At 34.9% G+C, this 24,800-nt stretch overlaps 2 protein-coding genes across 3 annotated transcripts in view; both read left to right on the forward strand.

The window, feature by feature from the left end:
- Positions 1-2,073, forward strand: part of LOC145685325 (transmembrane protease serine 9-like) — an 88,216-nt gene extending 86,143 nt beyond the window's left edge. The window contains exon 14 of the mRNA XM_081757699.1: positions 1,827-2,073. Within this exon, the coding sequence (XP_081613825.1) occupies positions 1,827-1,976 (150 nt within the window). The 3' untranslated portion in view covers positions 1,977-2,073. The remainder of the gene's footprint in view (positions 1-1,826) is intronic.
- Positions 2,074-13,003: 10,930 nt separating this feature from the next.
- LOC145684734 (galectin-7-like) overlaps positions 13,004-24,800 on the forward strand; it is a 159,153-nt gene continuing 147,356 nt past the window's right edge. For both annotated transcript variants that reach the window (XM_081757110.1, XM_081757111.1), the window contains exon 1: positions 13,004-13,269. The gene's annotated coding sequence lies outside the window, so the exon portion shown is untranslated. The remainder of the gene's footprint in view (positions 13,270-24,800) is intronic.

A 24,800-nucleotide genomic window follows, 5' to 3' on the forward strand; every position in this document is an offset into this window, starting at 1 on the left:
CTATTAAGTGGTTTACTAAATCGTTCTAGATCGTTCGAAAATACCCTAATCAGTAGAGTGGATCCTTTGTCCGTCCTAATCCGAGTGATGTTTCTAATCTCCAGTTTCTGGTTCCTCAGGTCTGACTTAATTCATGTCTGCTGCTGAAGGTGTTTGGTCTTGTAAAAGGCTAGATCGCCTTTGTTGCCTTTTTTCTCAATTATCCACTCGGGGAGCATCTTCCTTCTTAGTTTGGTGTTCTTTGTTCTACTATTTCTGCGATTTCACTAGTGAAGATTTCATCTGTCTCTCTTTGGTTCTATTTGTGTGTGAACTAATGAGTTATTTCGGTTTTTCACCTGTGTATGTAGTAGATTTCTCTTCTGGGTTTGAAGTAGATTTCTCTTCTGTGCGTAACACCTCTTGTTCATGATCTGACTTGTCTTCGTTCTCTTATTGGACGTCTTCATCTATATTGGTGGCTTCGTCTTTACTCCAATTGATGTATATACGAGAGCCAAATTCTCCTGCTGTGAACATTCGAAGAAAAATATTTTTCGTGACTGCGTTGTGCGTTGCATAAGTAGAAAGTGAATTAATTCTCTGTGTCCAGTCTTCAGCAGCCTGACTTTATCTGGATCCATTATATTTGTTAGCAGATCCATGAAATCTTCTGTCTAGACACTACCTTCTGCTTACGTTTAACAGCTTTAATGGTGTGTTGAATTCTTCTGCTGCGTCTAGATCGATGAGGTAGACCAGACTGCCTTATTAAGTGAACACAGAAATCAGTATCAAATTCTTGTAAATTTGATCTTTAAAACACTGAGTTTAAAGATAATTCATAGTAGAGGTTATCCATTTTTTTCTTGGAAGATTTTAGAATGTAGCAGTAAAAAGGACAGAAAACTGTATTGGAGCAGATTAAAGGGGAAAGAGTCCGAAAAGGGAAAGGGGGAAAATGAGCTGGAAAATTATCACTATTTCCATTCAGAGTCAACATTTAGTTCAATGAATACTTGTTCCCGCTCTAAAAGAAAACGTTCGCACCTAAAATACTGATCCTAATTATTACAAAACAAAGAAAGATTGGAAATTATAATTCACGATGAGTAAGTCATATGAAGCATATCATTACATAACATCATAAGTCATATGAAGTTAAAGTAAGTCATATGAAACATATCATTACATAACAGAAATGCCGTCCTTTAAAATAGTTGATGGGCCGTGTATCTGTGGAAGAGCGTTCATCCTTGGTGAAAGCATCCTTGATCCGATCCCTGACCATGTACATTTCTCGGGGCAACATACTGCTCGTGGATTCCCTTTAAGTTCTACAATTTTCTCAACATTCTTATTCTACTAGTTCTTCCATAGTATTCATTTTATTATTCATGTTACCCGTAGACTAAAAGACTAATCCATAATGTAATTTTAAGATGTACATTACTAAATGTATAACATATGGAGAACTATGCAAATTAAGAGTTGATAGAAAATAACATATTAGGATATACTTTACTGTAAGTTTAAAATATTAAGTTACCGTATATTTTTCTTTTCACGCATTTCGGTGACATTTCTTATCTATATAAGTAGCCTTTCAAAAGATGTGCAAGTTACACTGCACGCGAGTGTAGTATGATTGAAGATTTTAATAGAGACAAGCAACATTGCTACCAGTATATTGAACAATGATGTATTATGTTTGCAAATTTAAAACTTTTGTTTATTTGTTTATAAAACACGTTGTAAAATAACGTTTTAACTTATTTCTGTTTCTTTTCCAAATTACATCTACATAAATACGGATTACTATAAATTCTTATATTGCTTCCTTGCAGGGTGACAGTGGTGGCCCCATGGTGTACGAGAGTGTCCAGATTGGAATTGTGTCCTTCGGCAGCAGTCTTGGCTGTGCGAGTGGTTATCCTTCTGTATATACCAGAGTCAGCTCTTTCAGAGAATGGATTACACAAAATAGTGGGGTTTAGAAATAAACATTCTATGCTCACAAACTTGTTTCTAATATTATATATGTCATTAATTAACGTGTAAGAAACATTAATAAATGTTGCAATTTTTAACACATTCCGATATATTTATAACCAAATCTGTTCGACATTTTTAAAAATTTAGTATTATACGTAATAACTCCTTTCTAACACTCATACACACACGAGTAGACCTATATACAAAATGTTACAAAACAACACCGACAACGTTTAGGAGTTGATTCCTGACATCAACATAAGATAAAAAGTATAGACCAAACTTGGTTGAACGAATGCGTCCTTTCGGAGTTATAAGCTGCCGAAAACATGGAAAAATGAACTTTACAGGTCCATAACTACAATACTATGGGACCTATCGTACTCGGGTCAGGACTTCACTGAGGAACTAGTATGTGCCCTATCCAAGTATCCATGTTTCAGAAGCCTGCGGTATTTCCCAAACAATTTTTATGGAGGTAGTTGAGTACTTCAAATTATATGCCCGTAGCCGAACTCCCTCTATAAAAATTGTTGCACGAGTACCTTAGGATTTTGAAACATAGATTTTTGGCTAGAGCACGTATTACTTCCGAAGTGAAGTCTTAACCCGACTACGGTAGGTCCCATAGTTTTGGAACTATGAACCTTTAAAGTTTATTTTCTCATGTTTTCGGCAGCCTATAACTCCGAAAGGAAGCATTTGTGCACCCAGGTTGGTCTATACTTTTTGCCTTATTTTGGTGTCAGGTATCAACTCCCAAACGTTGTCGGTGTTGTTTTGAAACATCCTGTATAACTGTCAAATCGTAAGCACGAAATAGATAAAGTACGGTAACATAAAACACTGTGCTGCAACAACTCGAATCGTATTGAGCACACTTGAAACGCTACGAGAAGTCATCATGTAGCTAGTCCATGCACCAAGGACCAACCACAAGTTGTCAACAGCACTTTTTTAAGAATGAAATTCCATATCACAACAACTCATTTTCAACTTTGCGAGTAGTATGGAAGCACTTAGCAGAACATGCTTCCGTGATAGTCACTTTTTTAAGGACCACCTCACTACTTCTGTATATCAGGGAGAGGACAATCATGAAATGCAGTGCTTTTCAGTGTTATCTCGGTATAAAAATGCCATTTGTGTTCTTCTAATTACGTGTTTCTTTCTGTTCCTTCCTGTATTATACTCCAGCACTACTTTCTATGGTTCCAGTTCTACAAATCTACGCCATTTGGAAGAGACATAGCATGCGAAACTTACTTTCGTTCTTAAGTTTTTTACCAATATGTATGCATACAGGGTGTTAATGAATAATATCTACAAACTGTAAGCGATGATTTCTCACATCGAAATAAGATAAAACGTTCATATAGACATGTGGGGGAAAATACATAGTTTTATATTTAGAGGTATCCGACTGCTAAATTTCATGGAGTTACGGTCCATATCATCATAAAGGAAGTTGTATATATACAATCCAAAAGTACTTATTTTATCAATGTGTAACTGATGTGCAAAGGATCCCCTACAGGATATATTCTCCAGACATGCCCCAAACAAAATTCTCAGATATGCTCTGTTTTCAAGGTGTGTCGAAAGTAGGTAAAAAGTAACCCTTGATAATTGTGAACACGGAATGCTTCAGCGGGAAGTGGAAGTGCTAGGGAACTGCCAGCTCCACGGTTTTTTGTGGTCGGAATAGCGCTGGCTGCGATGTACTTTGCTACGGTATATTCCACGTATAAGCGTGAAAGAAAACATCGCAACAAGCATTATTCTGAACAGAAAAAAACATCGTGCAGGCGGTCTGTAACACTTCCGACTTCCAATCGAAATATTCCGTGTTCACTGCCGTCAAGGTTTAACTTTTGTTTAATTTGGACTCACTTTGAAATCAGAGGATATAGGAGAATTCTGTAGGGAGCATGTCTGGGAATTATTCCCCGTAGGGAGACCCTTGCACATACATTGCGCATTGATGAAATATGCTTTTTGGGTTATGTATGTATTTCTTTCTTTACGCTGATATGCATCGCCACTCCATGATTTCTCGAATTCGAGATAGCATCTGTTGAAATTTAGCTTTTCGGCGATTTTGGACAGCTCTAGCTCTAAAATTATGCACTTGCCCTGAGGTCCATATAAGCATTTTCTCTTGTTTTGATATGAAGAACCACCTCTTGCAGTTTGTAGGTATAGTTCAACACCCTGTATGTAGGGAGGGATAGAGAGAAAGAATTTTACGTTCAAAAAATCCATTTTCCTTTTAATGTCTTTTATTGTTTTATTATGCTTCCACTTTTTAGAATGATATATTGATTTTGTAACTAATATATGAACGTTCTAGATCATGATTTCTCAACCTGGGGATCGCGTGAGGGTTTCATGGGGGTCGCGTGATAAGCGGAATAGGTACATATAATTAGAATCTAATACCGGAAAATATTTTTAAATATCATTTTGAATCTTCTGATAGGCATATTTTTAATTTTATACATACTGTTAAGAACAACAAAAAATAGGTCAGATAAACATTTTCAACAGGTGCAGAGTTGTTTAAAAATCAATTTAAATGAAAGAGGTACGATATGAAACTAATGAGAACTCCGTATTGAAATAACAGAAAAATACAAATGCAACTAAACCTGCATATTGAAATAGAATTAAAATCGAAAGCTAATGAGATACCTGAGCATGGTGTAATTTCACTAGTGCGGCAATGTTCGGTTCAATCTCCGTGACGTATATCATCAGGTCATTTAAAATACTCAATAACTTTTTAACAACTGTCCAAGATTTTAAACCAAAATTAGAAATCACTTTATTTTTTTAACATATGACCCAATATTAAGGGAATTATGAAGTTTTAAAATTTTGGAACGGCCTCTATTTTGAAACAGTGTGATGGATCGGATTCGATATTTGTAATATGAATGAACTGACCAAATTTGGTTTTAATCCACTAGTTTTTAGAAAAGTTACTGTATGCACTCTACTATCATACAGTAGTAGAATCCCAGAAGTGGATTCTACTATCATAGAAATAGATGGATATCGTGAGATATCCCCAATAGGTATATTAAAAATCACACACAAGCTTATCACAAACCAGAAATTATATGGGGGTCACTGGCAAGAGGATGTGATAAAATGAGGATCGTGATAAGATTAGTTTGAGAACCACTGTTCTAGATGAATTGTTTCTTCTTTGCATTAGGGGAATATGACCCTACATGCCTATCCCACTTCGAAGTGTCAGCATGTCGGACACATCAGCACACCATGTAATATCATGGCTGGTATTTGTGCTAATTGTGGCCAAGGAAATCATAGCGCGGAAATCTGTACAGCGACCAAACCTCATTGTGTTAACTCCAAGATCATTCTGCTAAGTCTAGGACTGTCCAACCTTTCGGAAAGAGAAACGAATCCGAGAGCTAATGATAGTTGGAAAGGTAGCCACTACTGACGTGAAACGTATAAAGGAAGATATTCCAACCCCATTTCTGTTCCCTTTGCATCCGTTGTCGCAACTTTCCGAAGGTTTGTTTTAACCAAGACGAGTGATATTTCTACCCTAACATTGTATACTGGGAGTGGGAGCGTAGAACGAAAACCCCGGTTGCTGCCTCGTGTAGTTCACAAAGTATCACCGCGTTCTTCGTAGCGGTGCTCTAAAGCTAACGCAACTTCATCGTCACTCACCGAACATGGAGGCATCAAATTAAGCAAGTATATACGTCATCGTCGTCTAAACAGTACTGTTTTAGGAGGAAACTGAAATCTTCATCACTTTCTAAAACCACCTTCGATTTTACTGAAATCGGATATGATGGAAGACCACAGTGATTGGTTCACGAAACAAACGTTAATTTATCCAACCATGGAGTCGTACTAAGTTAACCTGCCACTGTCATTACTGAAAATCGTGAAAAATTAAAAGTTATCGTGCAAGACTGAAATCTTGGCTTATGTTAGCTTATGATTCTATGAAACAGGTGCACTATATGGCCCCATGAAATATCTCGTATGTCGCTGGGTATACGCATGTCTTTATGCGCATGTTTTGAAAATTGTAACAGAGGTCACAGATTATATGAAACAGGTGCACTATAAGGCCCCATGAAATATCTCGTATGTCGCTGGGTATACGCATGTCTTTATGCGCATGTTTTGAAAATTGTAACAGAGGTCATACCTTCACGATCGAATTAATTTCCAATGAAACATTAATAATAATTATGATGCATTTTTGTCAATATTTTTGTGATTTCTTTTGAGCATTTAATTCAAATTTATGTACAAATTTAATGTATGTTGTAAAATAAAATGTAAAAATCTATTGCTTTTAGAAAAAACGGAATTTAATATTGAATTAGATTATTTACTGCAGTTAATATCGTTGTTAGTTGACCGATTGCTTTTTATTTTATTTTTTATTTATTTATTTATTTTATTTTTATTTTTTTACAGTAAAGCTTTGCAAACCAGTTAACTAAAAGAGGTGAATATTATTAGAAGTGCAAACGCTCAGTTTATATTAATTATATTTCTTGTGTGACTTCCCGTTACAATGTGACCGCTGTTACGATGCCTGTGACATCCTGTTACTTACCATATCGGAGATAGATAGATAGAAGGTCGTCGGACAAAGTGGTGCATATGTGGTTTAACAGTGTTACTTGCAAATCACAATAAATGTGCATTCTCATCTTTTCTCCAATTAGATACTTCTTATATTTATTTCATTATTATTTATAATATTTCTATCTATAATATATATTTGGTTATTATTATATATATATATATATCTTATATTTATATCTATAATAGCATTTGATGTGTTTGTTATCTTTAAACATAGTCTCAAGAACCTCATTTAGTGTTAAATCAAACACACGAGGAGTAGTACCTGATTGAGGGTTGAATGAGTCTAGGGCCGTTGATTGAACGAGACCCATACTAAGCAGTAGTCAGAGAAGTTAGAATCAACCTGTTAAAGCTGGCATCTTTGATGGCCACCATCAGACTAAAATAATAATAGTAATAAACTCTTAAATTAATAATTATCTGTTTTACAACAACAAAAATACTTGTAAGTGTATGTTATGTATTAGAAATTGACAATGATAGAGATAGATAGATAGATAGATAGATAGATAGATAGATAGATAGATAGATAGATAGATAGATAGATAGATAGATAGATAGATAGATAGATAGATAGATAGATAGATAGATAGATATTACTTTAACTGTCACATTATGCATCGAGGCTAATGCAGACAGTGATCATGATGATAAAATAGTGAAATGAATAAACTGGCAGAAAACTGAAGAACCTCGAGAAATCACATACGCACGATGTTTTAACACCACAAAACCTACTTGACGCAAGCTATGATCAAATCAAGAATCCCACGCACCGGAAGTAGAAAGTGAGAAGTGTGTTTTCTATACTGAGCCACCGCCATCCCTCGAAACCGTAACATATACTGTATATGACTTCACCTTCAGCCTAAATTTTTAACTACACCCTTATGAATAAGCGTGCTACTTTTTCACGGCAACTTCAGTCAATGTGAGTTTATTCTTATTCTGAAGCACTTTAGATTTACCGGATATAAGAACAACTTATCTTAACTGTGATTGTCACTCAACAGAGCCAGCCTTAAGCCAATTGGACCAATTTCTCCCAATCGGGCCCCGTGCTAGTGCCATCTACTCTACTGTCCAGTCTAATCTACACTCCAGTGCCATTATAACATCATATTAGGCCCAGAGCAAACAAATGTGTTATGGTCCCTATGAATAAATTTTGTTAATACCTCTAATTAATACATGCCATTCTGCTCGCGGGGCTTCCAGTCAAGTGACTATGGTACCGTTAAGATGGCTCTGCTACTCTCGGTTAAGTGCACACAACAACATATTGGAATTAGGGCTGTTCCGATAATCGAGTAATCGATAACAATTCTATAAAATTTCAAAACCGTTTCATCGATAAAGAATTTTAATTTTATCGAATTATCGAACTTTCGAGACTCCAGAAATGTTAGAGACACTCAAAATGTTCGAGACTCTTGAAATGATCGAGACTCCCGAAATGTTCGAGACTCTCGAGGCAGTTCGAGTGTTCGAGGCACTCGAAATGTAAGAAACATTAGACAACTTCGAGACACTCGAACTGTTCGAGAGTCGAATTATTTGAAAGCAGCAAATACAGAAATATATCAATATGATCGCATTTGTCGAGTCGCTTGAATTTTTAGAAAAGTTCGGTATCGGAGTGTTCGGAAGAAACAATGTATTCGAGGTTATCGTAGTTGTATATAATATTCATTACATATCTGCAGGGTGTTCATTTTAAAACTTCTATCCTTAGCAATGAAGTGAAGGGAAAGTTTTTTTTTTTTTTCACAAATCTGTACAAGGCTTAAGCAGTCTGTCAGAAGAGAGAAAGAGAAATAATGCATCACCCGAATGGAATTGGAATCCAAGACACCATTAGTCTACTAATAGTCACTTTGCCGATTGCGCCAATAACGGGGCAGGCAGAAAAAAAAATTTACATATGATTTCAAGGGTTTAATTTGAAGTTCTGTATAGAGACAGCTACTGATATAGTTAGAGATAAGGAAATTCGATAAGGCTGAAGACTTATCAAACTTCCGTTTCGAAAATTTACCATCCGGCGCTCGAATGCCTTCGAGTATTTGAGATTGTCGTGAAACAAACCTTGAGAATTTTGGATGCGAAGCTCCATAGTTCTCTCAATTCCATCTGAAATATAATATGTGTTGGAATACCAGTTTGGAGGTTCTCTGGAATCAGTTGTCTTTTGGTCTTGTTGAATCTTGCCCATTGCCTTTAGTGTAACTTATGTCATGACCACAGTGGTGAGGTAATTTGGAGCTTAGCTTGCTTCCTGTTACTCTGTGAGTTACTAAACTCAGAACTGTTTGCTTCGGAGTTGATTGACGTGAAACTAGTGATTGCCAATCGGAAGAAATGGACCAGATTTTTGTCGCAAGAGATTCAGTAAAACCTGTAGCATACCCAGTATCGTCACTTATACTTGCTTTTGGGTTAATGCTAAGAGCAATGACGTTGACTATATTCTTATTTGGGTCAAACGTTCTTATGACTTTTACCAGATCATCAGGATTTTCCGGCATTTTGGTTTCAGTTAAAGATGTAACTTGTTTATTTATCACGTACCCAAATTACCTTGATTTCAAATCATCTTTGAGTCCATGTCCTGCTAAACTTGCTAGAGCATATTCACAAGCTGTGTCGGTGCTAGAATGTACTAAGTTTCCTTCTCGTCTAGAGACAAAATGAAAATTTATTTGCTCGTCAAACCACTTTTGCAACTTTGTTTTTAATTTTTTCGTTGAGACATTCTACTTCTTTCGTTACTCCTCGAGAGTCATAAAGATCACACCAGTCTTTCAGTAGATCTGTCATAAAATACGCCTTCTTTAAAACTATGACTTTTTCATGAAATAAGTCCCTAAACTCAGTATCAGCTGCAGTGATGAGCTCATCTAATACATTTATTGTTGTCTTTGTTTTTTCTTTGTCGAACAAACATCACATAACATTGATGGTGTACCATAATGTCTGCAGCTGGAACATCATTTCCTGTGGCAGTAGAATTTAGTTCACTTCTCAGTCTCTCAGTAGAATCTTTCATTGTACTTTCCTGGCATTGAAGGTGATATTGCATCATCTCAATCAAAGTATTGCAGGCCGTCTCTAGTTCAAGACGAAAAGGACGACAGTCTATCCAAGATCCATGTTGTTTCTTCTTCAAACGAATTTTTTGACACACAAAACATGGTTTGTCGTGACCATTCTTGACGCAATCCTCGGAAGGAGTACGTTTGCATCTCTTGGCTGGGGGACTACCATTGGACTCTTCAGATTGTGTAGAATCTTCTTTACACAACCTTGAGGCTTCTTGTTCTTGAGAATGACAATTTGTTTCTTTAGGGTATTTTGACTTCTTTCTCTCTAATTTTGTTCTTTGTGTAAAGTTTTGTCTACATGTCCTATGAAATTTTCTAAATGGTTCTTTCGTGTTTATTCCGTCTCTAACTTTAGTAAAAGCATGCCAAGGAAACTCATCACCTAGAATCGGAAGTGTAGACCATTCTTCAGCATATTTTTGTAGAATTTTCCAACCTCGTAGAGAAGCGTCATGAACTGCGTTTCTGTTTCCCTTGTCCTCACCAAGAGGAATTTGACATAATAGACAGATCTCATCACTTTGTAACTGAGCTACAGTAGAATCTTGCATGATTAACTTTCAATATCTGAAAAGAAAGAAGTAAAGAAATTAGTAAAACAATATATTTTCCATTATAACAAAAATAAACAACATTTATAGGAAAAAATATAAATAAAGTTCGTGTGTTGTCCTCATTTACTCATTTCGCTATTAAATTGTCTCAAATTATTTTTGGAGTAATTGCTGTAATCATTCTGTTTCCGGAAGAAATTTGTGAAAAAATAAAACACATGAACTTCCCAGGGACATTATAAAGTTATTAAAAGTCAAAATCATATAAATGAATCAAGTTGGATAATAAGGCGTGTAAAGCTATTTATTTTTGTAATTACACTCACTTCTTAGATTTTCATCATTTTAAATTCAAAATGGCAGACACATGAAAGGGTTAGAGTACTTTAATGAACAAATATGTGTTTATCTGTGAAACCTCCTTTAATTTTACAATTGTATTGTCGATTTTCATAATACTTTCTGAATGTTGCTGATTTTTACAAATCCGCCATATTTGATTCAAAATGACGGCCACGCAGGAGGTTTTGGAGAACTCTAATGTACATATTTATGTTCTCCAATAAAAAATCCTTTAATTTGATACTCATACCGACTACCTTAGGGCATTCAGGAATTTTTGAAATTTTTTAATGTCCGCCATTTTGAAATCAAGATGGCGGACACTCTCCCCCTATTTTTCGAGTGGTAACATTGATTTTCGGTTCATGTGGATTAAAATGCGCCAGTAAGCAAAACAGTACAAATTAGATCGTAATAGCCAAAAACTTTCACTTCTGGACCTGTCTATTACTTTTGCCGGTTTATAGAAAAAAAGAAACAAATCACTAAGTGCATGCTTCTCGATGCGTTCGCAACGCGCTTTTACGGCTTATACGTACGCTTGGAATACGCTGACCGTGTATTTAAATGTGAATGGCTAATCACAATGCGCTTCAAACGTGAAAGCAATGAAAACGCGCAAAATAGGTCACCTTGAGAGTATTTGGTGCGTTTCGGAACAATAGACCACCTGCGGTTTCGGAATCAGTAAACGATGTCTAAAGGAAGGAAAAATGGAAAGATGTGTTGGTAAGTAAGGTAATTTTAGCAGGAAACAGCTGCTTAGAAGATGCTTTGTGCAGAGTATTGGAACTCTGCTATTATGAAGTATGTGTGTGTATTAGAGGTCTGCACGGGCTTGGGGCGAGCCCCTGTGCTTAAGCCTGATCCGGCTCGAGGACTGGAGTCGGGCTTACAAAGTATATATCACTTAGGATCACGGCCGTAAATTTTCAAATACAGGTATACTACCATATTTCTCACGTTTTTCCGGGCCTAACGTTGTAAATACACTGTACAACGATATTTATTGGACCCTTCTGTCTGGAGAACTTTTAAGGCACAAATACAAAATTAAACCTCTAATTGATGTAAATAAATATACAATTTTTGTATTAACCATTAAGTTTCTGTAATTCGAGCTCATTTGACTATTACAAGAGCTCAGGCCAGGCTCGGACCTAAATGCTAAAACATATTTCGGACTCGGGTCGGGCCTCACATTATAAATTCTCGGGCCAGGCCGTGCTAAAAATTCCTAGAGGTCGTATAACAGATCTCTAGCGTGTATAACAAAAGAAAATTGACAAAATTGTAAGGAGTTTTGAAAAATGTGCTGTCTATAAATACAATAATGCAATTTAAGTGTAATATATGAAAAGTATAGTTGATTTTCAATTTCGTAGCGGCTTTTCTTGAAACAAGTTACAGAGTAAATTAAAGTCTAGATATAATATCAGTATACAACGTAGTATCGAATGTAAGTTACAGTCAGCTACGAAGATAAGGAGCAAAAAAAAAAAAAAAAAAACGGTTTGGCTGATAACGATTCTAAGGACTCCTCACTAAGATTCCTCATTCACCTCTCTCATTTTCTGTAACTAACTCAGTATCAAAAATAATTTGCTCCTTTCAAAGATAGACAATTTAATACTTACAAAATGCTATTTAATGGTTTATTTGTTTTAAAGAGGATAGAGAACTAAGTGTCCGACTATAGTAACTTCATCAAACGCGAATTCAAATTTTAAGCATGTGGGTTTTCGTTTTCGTATTAGTTTTTACTACTATAAGTTTCAGTAGATGAATACTATTGAGATAAAATATTTTTTATTTGATTGTTTGTTGAAGTTTAGTGTTCATTTCAGTATCAAGACTATACTATAGATACACCGCATTGACTCGACACCTAGTCTTCCATTCCAAGTGCCGCTATCGGCTGAAGAAATTCCGCTCCCTTTTGCTAAGGCTCTCTCGCTTAGCAACAGCTGAACCCTTATTGGCTCAACGCTTGGCTGTGTAGCGGGTATGAGCTTTAGCTCACATTTTTGACACGGCTCAAGACATTTTGGCAGCACCATAGATGTGGACCTACATTTTAAAGTGGAATCCGAACCACCGTAATATGTTTAATACTTTCCCATCCGAGACCATGTGCAACAAAAGAACACGCGCTAGCCACTAGACCAGCGGGGAGGGCTTAAAATATGTTCTTGAGATTATGAAATTATATACTGTATTAAAAACAAAACGTTTGTTTCCTCCTAGAACCTTTCTCGTTCTATGAGAATCAATATTGTAACCGGAGGTGGAAGTTAGTTTCTTCTACTTCCAATTGCAATAGATTGATAAACCTAGAAAAGGAAATTACTGTTGTGGCACAGAATCCATATCAGAAACTGCTTCTCGCTATCGCTTTTTTACTGTAATTAGTAATTAGTATTAATTAGTGTTGAAAGTGGAAATGGTGGTTTCTAACCACTTCCGCTTTACATAGAGGGATAAAGATCGAGGTGACAATCTTGCGATGCGTAGTTCACATTAAAAAACAATATATTGTCATCTCTTAAAGTTTTTGCTCTGTGGTGATCACTATTGAAATTAGAAGCAGCAATTAATTTCTAGCAAAGGATAAAACTTGAAGAAAGTCTGTTCTTAAGGTAATGTATTAATACTTCTCGCTAACTATTACTGTGCTTGCTACACTAATCAATATTGAAACTGGAAGTTCCAATACCTTTCTCTCACTTACAGATAAATGTTATTTAAATATTACTTTTCTTAAAGGAAGAAGGAGCGATTTTTCTTCTGCAAAAATGTGAACAGTCGGGGGCCCAAGTGGTAACACTTTTTGAAGATGTAACTAGTTGTGAATGATATTCTAGGCACATACATAACTCATACCTGTTGCACACATTACACTTGCATTGATTATCCTCTATCTTTCATTAGGATCTTCTCAACTTTCTCCATCAAAATGGCATCATTAGTCACTTTAGTATTCCACTTGGATACCAGAAGTTTTTCATCCCCATAAAGTTTTTTTACTTTTCGTAGATTTCCTTTCCTGATTTCCTCTGAACTTGGAGGAACTTCAAGACGTTCCGTGTCTCAAGCATGTAAATCATCACGCCTTCAGTGATTTACCAAAAATAAAAATAAAAAAAAAAAAAATGTTCTAACGAGTCCAGAATTTGCATGGTTAACATACAAGGTCCCAACTATAAACGTGCATGTCCGAGGAGGTTCGTGGTTCATCTGCTAGGTGATTGCACGAAATTTTTCATACCCTATCGTGTATATATATATGTATAACTGATGTTTATATATACATAAGTTTTTTAAGCTTTTGACTCTTGCGTAGCAAAATGCAAAATAAATTTGAATTTACTTCGCAATTTGTAAGTTTTGTATTGCACTCTTGGCAGCAAAAGAAAACATTATTATTGTTATTATTTATTTATTTCATAGAGTGAAATAAATAATAACCATTTTCTCTAGATCACAAACAAATGTGATAATAAGAAGCAAAGTAAGGAAAAAGTAACAGCAATTATATTTTTAAAGAGAATTAACTTTCACATTCTACAGATTGTTTAAGCTGGTTGCCAATTTCGAATGTGTTCATATACTTTTTTTAAAAAAAATAAGCTTTGAATCCGTAACGACTTGAAGAAGCGAGTAATTGGAGTTACTCACTCCGCGAAGTCAATTTCATTTTTTGCGATAAAAACAAAGTAATATATTTTATACAAAGTCCAGTTTCTAATTGTAGTCAACTGCTACTCGGATCCAATTTGTTTTCCATATTTTAAACATTTTATACCGAACACTATTTTTCTTTTTCTTTTCGTAACTTCAATGTAAATAGCGAGCATAACAAAACAAATATATATATATATATATATATATATATATATATATATATATATATATATATATATATATAGGGTGGGTGCGCCATAAATGGAATACGTTCCTAATATGAAATACCAGACTATTTTGTCTGCTATGTGCTGCCACCGAATAGACTTTACGTAAACTTGTGCACTGTGTCAGTCTCCGTCTGCGCATGAGTGGTTTGCTGCCGAACGATAACATAACATTTCCTTTTGTTGCAGAATAGCTTTTTGAAGAACTTGAGTTTTTCGGACGTACATTTCCAGGCTGCTGAATATACGCAAAGAGGCATATATTATTGTTGACATTGTGATATTTAGATTACATATATAGTGTACCATAAGGGCATAAAGATTCAGTACACAGAGAATCACGTAAGCATGTGTAGGAAGATAACTATCCAAAATGGCGATTTTCCTAATATGGAATACCAGCAGGATCCTAATATGGAATATTCCTAAATAGGTTCATACGTATGTGAACTAGAAATGAAGAAGAATAACTGAATTGTAAGTTACAGTATATTAGACCTGACATTGTTTTAGACCGAGCATCAGGGTGGTCTCCTAGTCGAAACGTTTCGCATTTGTGTTGTCTGTCTACAGGGTGTCCATAAAGTCTGGGTACATAGGGGAAAAGCACAATTTAGTCAATTTAATGCTAATGAATAATATTTTCTACATTATTTCCGTGCTGTTCAATGCATAATTTGATGCGCTTTGCAAGATTAAGGTGAACGCGATGGAATAGGTCTGAATTGCCGTCGATTTCAGCACACCGATTGGTAATGCGTTCTGTCAGGTGATTTAAATTTCTAATCTTCATCGGATAAACTTTCTCTTTCAGCATATCCCAGAAAAAGAAAACAAGGGGAGAAAGGTCTGGCAAACGAGGGGGCCACTTCACATGACCTCTTCTCCCAATCCAGTGAGGGAAATTGTCATTCAACCAATCTCTAACAGCTGCAGCAAAATTGGCAGGAGCCCCATCCTGCTGAAACCAGTCTGGGAAGTCCCTTACTCAAACGCTCAATTTGAGACATCAGTTTGTCTCTCGTCATGTTTAGATAAGTCTCACTAGTTATATGTTCATCAAAGAAGAAAGGTCCTAGCACGGAACGGGGTTTGTCCAACATACTGCCTGTTTCTTTATACTTGGTGATTGATTTCCCGACGGCAGTAAAACAAATAGGTTGACAATGAGGGTGTCGAAGGTTAAATTCTTGTGCATTTTTGCGATACGATCATCCTTTTCGTCCACTTAAGAGTACCAACTCGACTCGTTCTTCTTTAGTCAGTCATCATTCAATCTGGAAAAATAAAAACAAATTACTAGAATTCCCTATTTTCCCAGACTTTATGGACACCCTGTATGTGGGTATATGTTTGTGTGTGTCTGTGTGTTTCGCGATAACCCCTGAGCACATCTACCAATTCGAATAAAACTTTCACAGATTAATTATTGGTTCAAATGTCTCAACTGCCGTGTTGTATACAATGTTAAGTGAAGAGTACAGCATGACAGTACCGATTGAAGTAGTGAGTCCGCTACCACAACTACAGCCGCAGCATCGCAGCACAGGTAGTCGAAAGCAAAGTGGGCAAAAGTACTTACGAGTACTCCGCACAAAAACGATTTAGAAGCTGCCTCTACTTCATCACAACGGGCCTTTACCTCATCATTGCAAGTAATTAAAAAGATGTTTAGCTTTCTAAGTCCCACCCAACAAAATCCAATCGAAACAGAAAAAAAAAAAAACTTCACACTACTACAAATTAGATAGTTAATCTGAAGAATCAGTGAATGACTTGAACGAAAGTAGTGACAGTTTAAGTGATCCTACTGATGATGTTGACGATGATGAGGAAAGCGGACATTGTGGTAAATTGTAGTCGCTCAGTGCAGGGGAGGGACATTGGTTAAAATGCCCAGTTTGTAAAAGGTAATCCCACGAAATGTCTCCCGTGAAAGGTGGAGAAAAATATGGTTGTGGCCATTGTTCTGCAAAGTAAAATTGGAATCAAACTTTAGACGCCATAAGACACGCTAATTCAGTATGTTTGAACTTTTTCTTAAAAAAATTTTTTTTTACTTTGTTTGTCGTACGTAGTTTGATTCCCGTTCTATTATTTTTATTATTGTTGTAGCTAGTAAACATACTTGTTCCAAGTTAAAAGATATTATAGCTACTCCAAAAGTTGAAATAAGTAGATATTATAGCCTATTACAGTAATTTACAAACATAGACCTAATAATGAAGAAGTCAAGTCAAGTTCGATAATTATCTTTGTACTACGTAAAATTCTGGTATTTCTGCTGTTTTATATTTTAATTATCTTAAGAATGTTATGTAATTTTATGTGCCTACCAAATATGATATATAGGCTACAATGCCTACAACGCGACATTTGGATAATTTGATCATGGGTACGATCCCTGCTCAGACCACCCATCCTGAGTAAAGTTTTTGTGGTTTTCCTCAGTCCTATCAGGCGTATGTCGGGATGGTTCTTTCCCTGAGGTCAGGATCTAGTCCTAGTCCTTTCCAATTCGTAGACTTATCTTAAGGGCCGATGTGATCTCGGAGTTGGGCCTTTGCTCCTTTTCTTGAACTAATAAATAAATTTATTTCTTAAATAAGCAAATAAATTGCTCGAATGCATTGCCCATGCTCGAATTATCCAAATGTCGCATTGTAGGCAGATCCACATATTTTGTTCTAGTATTCCATTTTAAGAACAGGTAGTGTTCCATATTAGGAGAGGGGTGTGCCTAATATGGGAAATTAAGTTCCTTTCAATTTCGTAATATTGTAAAAAATCAATAATGTGGAACAAACTTTCATACCTGTATTTTGTTTTATAAAGGTACCACAAGTATTATGATGTATAATATTTTTATTCTGGAATACACGTTTCTGAGAAATGAAGAAGAAACAAAAAGTATTCCATATTCGGTACCTTTACCCTATATATATATATATTTCTAGGTCAATTCTATGAAACAAATATGAAAAACTAGAAGGGCAAAAAGGAGTACTGCTAAGGCCCACTTTAGCTAGCAATCTAGTTTTTGAAAAGTAAGCTCGAGTCTTGGATTTTAGGACTCTATTCAGCCAATTTCTTTACAAATATAGGGGTCTAATAAGATGTCTAAGAGGAATAAAGTGTCTCTGCCATAAGTTCTACGGCCTGTTTCCAATAATTTGGTTTGTAATCAGTAGTAGATTATGTTCTTGAGACCTAAACAGACACCTAAACATGAACGTTGTATTTCCAAGGAGACTAATCACTGACCTTTAACTGTGTGTAAGATGGAAAGAGAATCATTCTGTCATAAAGGAAAGAAAATGATACACTGTTTTCTGTTGCAAAAATAGCGTTTTTCGGTAATAAACTACGATTATAGATTAATCGCATTTTGTAATACAATTTTTCATTTGCATCGCATTTCTAGGATTTTGTGTCTCCCGCTGCGATGCGATACCATTTAAATGAAACGCTGATATATATATATATATATATATATATATATATATATATATATATATATATATATATATATATATATATATATATATATATATATTACGGAAAAATAGTGCAATATTATGAAACAGAAGGAAATCACGCATCAATAAAGTAGTTAAATTAAAAGGAAATGAAACATATTCAGGTAGGATTACCTACATCCATGTAGAGATGCGCACGAGTCGAAACATGTCACGAATTTCGACTTAACTCGACTCGGAAACGAGACAAGATTCAAGTCAACACACGCTTTGTGAAATTCGAGAAGAGTCGAAACACGAGTCCAGTCGAAAGCACTTGTAAATATCTCGACTGGACTCGAATGTCTCGGAAACTATTCACACAGAAATAGCTATCTGCCAGCACTTATTATTTTAAATAGGTGCAGAATAAGTAAACTTTACAAACCTTTTGAGAACAAGCTTTAATTTTAGGTCAGTCAACTTGGAGTGCGGAATCGGCAAATCACATATTAAACAAGTTCATAATTTTGTACACATTTTGTAACATTTTGTACATCTTTCAAAACATTTTGTACACCACAGTGTTTCCAGAAATTTGCGATCAAAACTCCGCACTCCAAGTTGACGTTCGAGTGCGGAATCACCAGATCCGAGATTTAAGTAGCTAAAAATAATCTGCAAATTTTGTACAATTTTGTACACCTTTAAAATAATTTTGTACACAAGTGTGTTCCGAGAAAATTACCGTCAAAATTTCGAACTCGACCATCAACTTGGAGTGCGGAATTCTCATATCGAAGACTTAAGTAGCCAAAAATAATCTATGAATTTTGTACATTTGTGTACACCTTTTTAAAAATTTTGTACACCCCTGTCTTTCGAAAAAAAATGGCCAACTTACGGATTCTTCCATAAGCAAACCATTAGGTTGGAGTGCCGATTGGCAATATATGACATATAATTACCGCATTTGATTCAATATATGCCGTAAAATTTTGTACACCTTCCGTAGAATTTTGTACATCATTCAAATAATTTTGTACGCCCCTGTGCTTCTAGAAAATTAGCTATAAAATTTCGAACTCAACCATCAACTTGGAGTGCGGAATCTTCATATGGAAGATTTAAGTAGACATAAATAATATTCGAATTTCCTACACTTTTGTTTGGAACACCCCTTTGTTTGAAAAAAAAATAGCTCCAAAATTTCGAACTCAACCATCAGCTTGGTATGCGGAATCATCATATCGAAGATTTAAGTAGATAAAAGTAATTTACGAATTTTGTACACTTTTGTACACATTTCAAAAAATTTGGTTAACCCCTCTATTTGCAAAAATTTGGCCTTAAACTTGCCGATTTTATCATAAGCGAACGATCATGTTGGAGTGACGATTAGCAATATCAGACATATAATTAGCGGATATGATTGTACATGTTCCGTAGAATTTTGTACACCTCTATCTTTCGAGAAAATTAGATCCAACATTTCAAACTCAACGATCAGCTTGGGGTGTGGAATCTTCATACTGAATAGTTAAGTAGAAAAAATAATCAACGAATTTTCTACAGTTATGTACATCCTTTAAACATTTTGTGCAACCTTATATTTCGAGACAATTGCTCTTAAACTTACGCTATCAAGCATATCAAACCATCAACTTGGAGTGAATAATCGCTATATCGGACGTATAGGTATTTGATATTATTGCACATATTCCGTAGAATTTTTACATCTCTAAAATAATTTTGAACCCCCCTGGATTTTGAGAAGAATACCTTCAATATTACGCACTGAACCATCAACTTGGACTTTGTACTCATCATTTCATAGATTTAGGTAACTGTAATCGGAATTGAATTGAACTTGAGTTCCTTGTTTTTAAATCAAATAATGGTAACAGAATTGTATTTTAACAATACTGTAAATCATTCTGAATAAACAAAATATATAAACATTACATAAAAATTTGAAAACGTGTAGGGCAAATAAAGTAAGAACAGAAACAAAATTAAAGAAATGTAGAACCATATTATCATTAAATGTAAAATAAGAACATTTAAACGAGCATTTGCCTCATCTGCTTTAAGATTTTTTCTTCTAAAGTAATACATACTTAGGTTTGTGGTATAAACTTGTAAGCAGCTAATAAATCTTCAAAATCATGGGAGGGAAAATATTGAAAAGATATATGTTACAATATAAGAAACAACACTAAAACAAATATCAGTAATACTATACGCTGTTAGTTTTCCTATTGCTAATAATAATATTAATAGGAACTAGTAAATCTACACAAATAAGTTGCCTCACACAAAGTCGAACTTAGACACGCTGTCATTGCCTCTGGATGTAAACTATTATCGTTCTCATTCTATGGCGAGCAACGTTCAAAACAGAAGTGGCTGTTTTCTGCAATTTCCTGTTTAAATAGAGGATTACCAAAGAAGATGAAACTATTCTTGAGTCGTTTAAAGGATTGGAGAAAAACAGCTTCTTTCTATCTATTACAGTTTTTGATTTTTGAAGATCAATATTGAAACCAGAAGTAGTAAATTTGTACCACTTCCTTTTAAAGTAGAGAGATATGGGAAACAATTATATGCCTCCTTAAGATGTCAAATCGATTCTAGGAAACAGCTTCTCGCTATTTTTTTACTGTTTCTGTTTTATGAAGATAACATTGAAACCTGATTTTAATTTTTACCACTTCCGGTTTCAATAGAGGATTACCGAAGAAGGTGGGAGCTGTCCCTGATACAATTAAGCGATTGCAAAAACAACTTGTTTCTATGGTTTACTGTTTTTTACACATAGGTAACAGTGGCTCATTCATTCGGGTTATCTGGTGTAGGCGAATTTCCAATCCCGTACTTGAAGCGCGTTCTCTGTGAATGAGAACTTATTTTCAGGCCTAAAAATGTGGCAGCTCACTAATCAGATTACGTTGTACTTTACTGCTGAACGAAGTGAGCTTATAAGATAACTCGATCTGCATTTGTGCTTTTGTCAGTACTACGCTACAAGCCCCAATTTTGGTTCTTTTGACTTCAAATGTTTAGGTGGACTCGTGAGATATCTTTTGCTGTATGGTTTTGGCGGCGATCTGATGAACGGAAGTGGTTAAATTTCACTATAACTTCCTATTTCAATATTAATCCATAGACCACAAACGGTAAAAGATAGAAAGAAGCGGTAGAACCGATTAAGTATCTAAGAAATAGCTTCCGTCTCCTTCGATCTTCATAGAACAAACAATGAAAGTCAGTGAGGTTTCTTTTGTTCTTTTGTTTTATGATTACACGTGCTTAGAAAATGTATAACTTTTTTCCGTATTTCTCTGCTATAACTGGAAGTGGTAAAAATTTATTACTTCCAGTTTCAATATTGATCTACATTGACCAAAAACGGTAAAACATAGAAACAAGTGGTTTTTGCAATCGCTTAATTGTATCAGGTATAGCTCCCATCATCTTCGGTAATCCTCTATTGAAACCGGAAGTGGTAAAAATTAAAATCTGGTTTCAATGTTATCTTCATAGAACAGAAACGGTAAAAAATAGCGAGAAGCTGTTTCCTGGAATCGATTTGACATCTTAAGGAGGCATATAATCGTTTCCCATATCTCTCTACTTTAAAAGGAAGTGGTACAAATTTACTACTTCTGGTTTCAATATTGATCTTCAAAAATCAAAAACTGTAATAGATAGAAAGAAGCTGTTTTTCTCCAATCCTTTAAACGACTCAAGAATAGTTTCATCTTCTTTGGTAATCCTCTATTTAAACAGGAAATTGCAGAAAACAGCCACTTCTGTTTTGAACGTTGCTCGCCATAGAATGAGAACGATAATAGTTTACATCCAGAGGCAATGACAGCGTGTCTAAGTTCGACTTTGTGTGAGGCAACTTATGTGTAGATTTACTAGTTCCTATTAATATTATTATTAGCAATAGGAAAACTAACAGCGTATAGTATTACTGATATTTGTTTTAGTGTTGTTTCTTATATTGTAACATATATCTTTTCAATATTTTCCCTCCCATGATTTTGAAGATTTATTAGCTGCTTACAAGTTTATACCACAAACCTAAGTATGTATTAGTTTAGAAGAAAAAATCTTAAAGCTGATGAGGCAAATGCTCGTTTAAATGTTCTTATTTTACATTTAATGATAATATGGTTCTACATTTCTTTAATTTTGTTTCTGTTCTTACTTTATTTGCCCTACACGTTTCCAAATTTTTATGTAATGTTTATATATTTTGTTTATTCAGAATGATTTACAGTATTGTTAAAATACAATTCTGTTACCATTATTTGATTTAAAAACAAGGAACTCAAGTTCAATTCAATTCCGATTACAGTTACCTAAATCTATGAAATGATGAGTACAAAGTCCAAGTTGATGGTTCAGTGCGTAATATTGAAGGTATTCTTCTCAAAATCCAGGGGGGTTCAAAATTATTTTAGAGATGTAAAAATTCTACGGAATATGTGCAATAATATCAAATACCTATACGTCCGATATAGCGATTATTCACTCCAAGTTGATGGTTTGATATGCTTGATAGCGTAAGTTTAAGAGCAATTGTCTCGAAATATAAGGTTGCACAAAATGTTTAAAGGATGTACATAATTGTACAAAATTCGTTGATTATTTTTTCTACTTAACTATTCAGTATGAAGATTCCACACCCCAAGCTGATCGTTGAGTTTGAAATGTTGGATCTAATTTTCTCGAAAGATAGAGGTGTACAAAATTCTACGGAAGGTGTACAAAATTCCACGGAACATGTACAATCATATCCGCTAATTATATGTCTGATATTGCTAATCGTCACTCCAACATGATCGTTTGCTTATGATAAAATCGGCAAGTTTAAAGCCAAATTTTTGCAAATACAAGGGTTAGCCAAATTTTTTGAAAGGTGTACAAAAGTGTACAAAATTCGTAGATTACTTTTATCTACTTAAATCTTCGATATGATGATTCCGCATACCAAGCTGATGGTTGAGTTCGAAATTTTGAAGCTATTTTTTTCCAAACAAAGGGGTGTACAAAATTATTAGAGTGGTGTGCAAAATTGTACGGGAGGTGTAAAAAATTCTACGGTACATGTACTATCTCGTCCACTAATTGTATGTCTTATATTGCTAATCGACACTCCAAGTTGATGGTTTGTTTAAAGTGGAAACCGTAAGTTCAACTCCCATTTTCTCGAAATACAGGGGCATACAAAATTTTTTAATGGTGTACAAAAGTGTACAAAATTCGTACCTTATTTTTATCTACTTAAATATTCTACATGATGATTCCGCACTACAAGTTGATGGTTAAGTTCGAAATTTTGGAGCTAATTTTCTCGAATCGGAGGGGTGTACAAAATTATTTGGTTGGTGTACAGAATTCTACGGAAGGTGTACAAAATTTATCGGCATATATTGAATCATATGCGGTAATTATATGTCATATATTGCTAATCGGCACTCCAACTTAATGGTTTACTTATGGTAGAATCCGTAAGTTGAAGGCCATTTTTTTCCGAAATACAGGGGTGTACAAAAATTTTTCAAAGGTGTACAAAAGTGTACAAAATTCGTAGCTTATTTTTGGCTACTTAATTCTTCGATATGAAGATTCTGCACTCCAATTTGATGGTTGAGTTCGAAATTTTGGAGCTAATTTCCTGGAAACGCAGGGGTGTACAAAATTATTTGAATGATGTACAAAATTCTACGTAAGGTGTACAAATTTTAAGGGATATATTGAATCATATGCTGTAATTATGTCATATATTGCTAATCGGCACTCCAACTTAATGGTTTGTTTATGGTAGGATCCGTAAGTTGGCAATTTTTTCGAAATACAGGGGTGTATAAAATTATTTAAAAGGTGTACAAAAGGGTACAAAATCCGTAGATTATTTCTGGCTACTTAATTCATCGATATGAAGATTCCGCACTCCAAGTTGATGGTCGAGTTCGAAATTTTGGAGCTAATTTTCTGGAATCCGAGGCGTGTACAAAATTATTTGCTGGTGTACAAAATTCTACGGAAAGTGTACAAAATTTGAAATGAAAATGAAATGAAATGTTTAAGTTTAACGTCCCACGCTTGTACAAAATTTCTCGGCATAATATTGAATCATATGCAGTAATTATATGTCATATATTTCTAATCGGCACTGCAACTTAATGGTTTGCTTATGGTAGAATCCGTAAGTTGGCCATTTTTTTCGAAATTCAGGGCTGTACAAAATTTTTAAATGTGTACAAAAGTGTACAAAATTCGTAGATAATTTTTGCTTACTTAATTTTTCGATATGAAGATTCCGCACCCAAGTTGATGGTTGAGTTCGAAATTTTGGAGCTAATTTTCTGTAAACACAGGGGTGTACGAAATCATGTGAATTATGTACAAAATTTTACGGCATATATTGAATCATATGCGCTAATTATATGTCATAGATTGCTAATCGACACTCCAACCTAATGGTTTGCTTATGGTAGAAACCGTAAGTTGGCCATTTTTTCGAAGTACAGGAGTGTACAATTTTTTTAAAAAGGTGTACACAAATGTACAAAATTCCTAGATTATTTTTGGCTACTTAAGTCTTCGATATGAGAATTCCGCACTCCAAGTTGATGGTCGAGTTCGAAACTTTGACGGTAATTTTCTCGGAACGCAGTTGTGTAGAAAATTATTTTAGAGGTGTACAAAATTGTACAAAATTTGCAGATTATTTTTAGCTACTTAAATCTCGGATCTGGTGATTCCGCACTCAAACGTCAACTT

This window comes from Thermobia domestica, chromosome 5 (genome assembly GCF_964235325.1).
Source record: "Thermobia domestica chromosome 5, izTheDome1.hap1.1, whole genome shotgun sequence".
Taxonomy (NCBI): Eukaryota; Metazoa; Arthropoda; class Insecta; order Zygentoma; family Lepismatidae; genus Thermobia; species Thermobia domestica.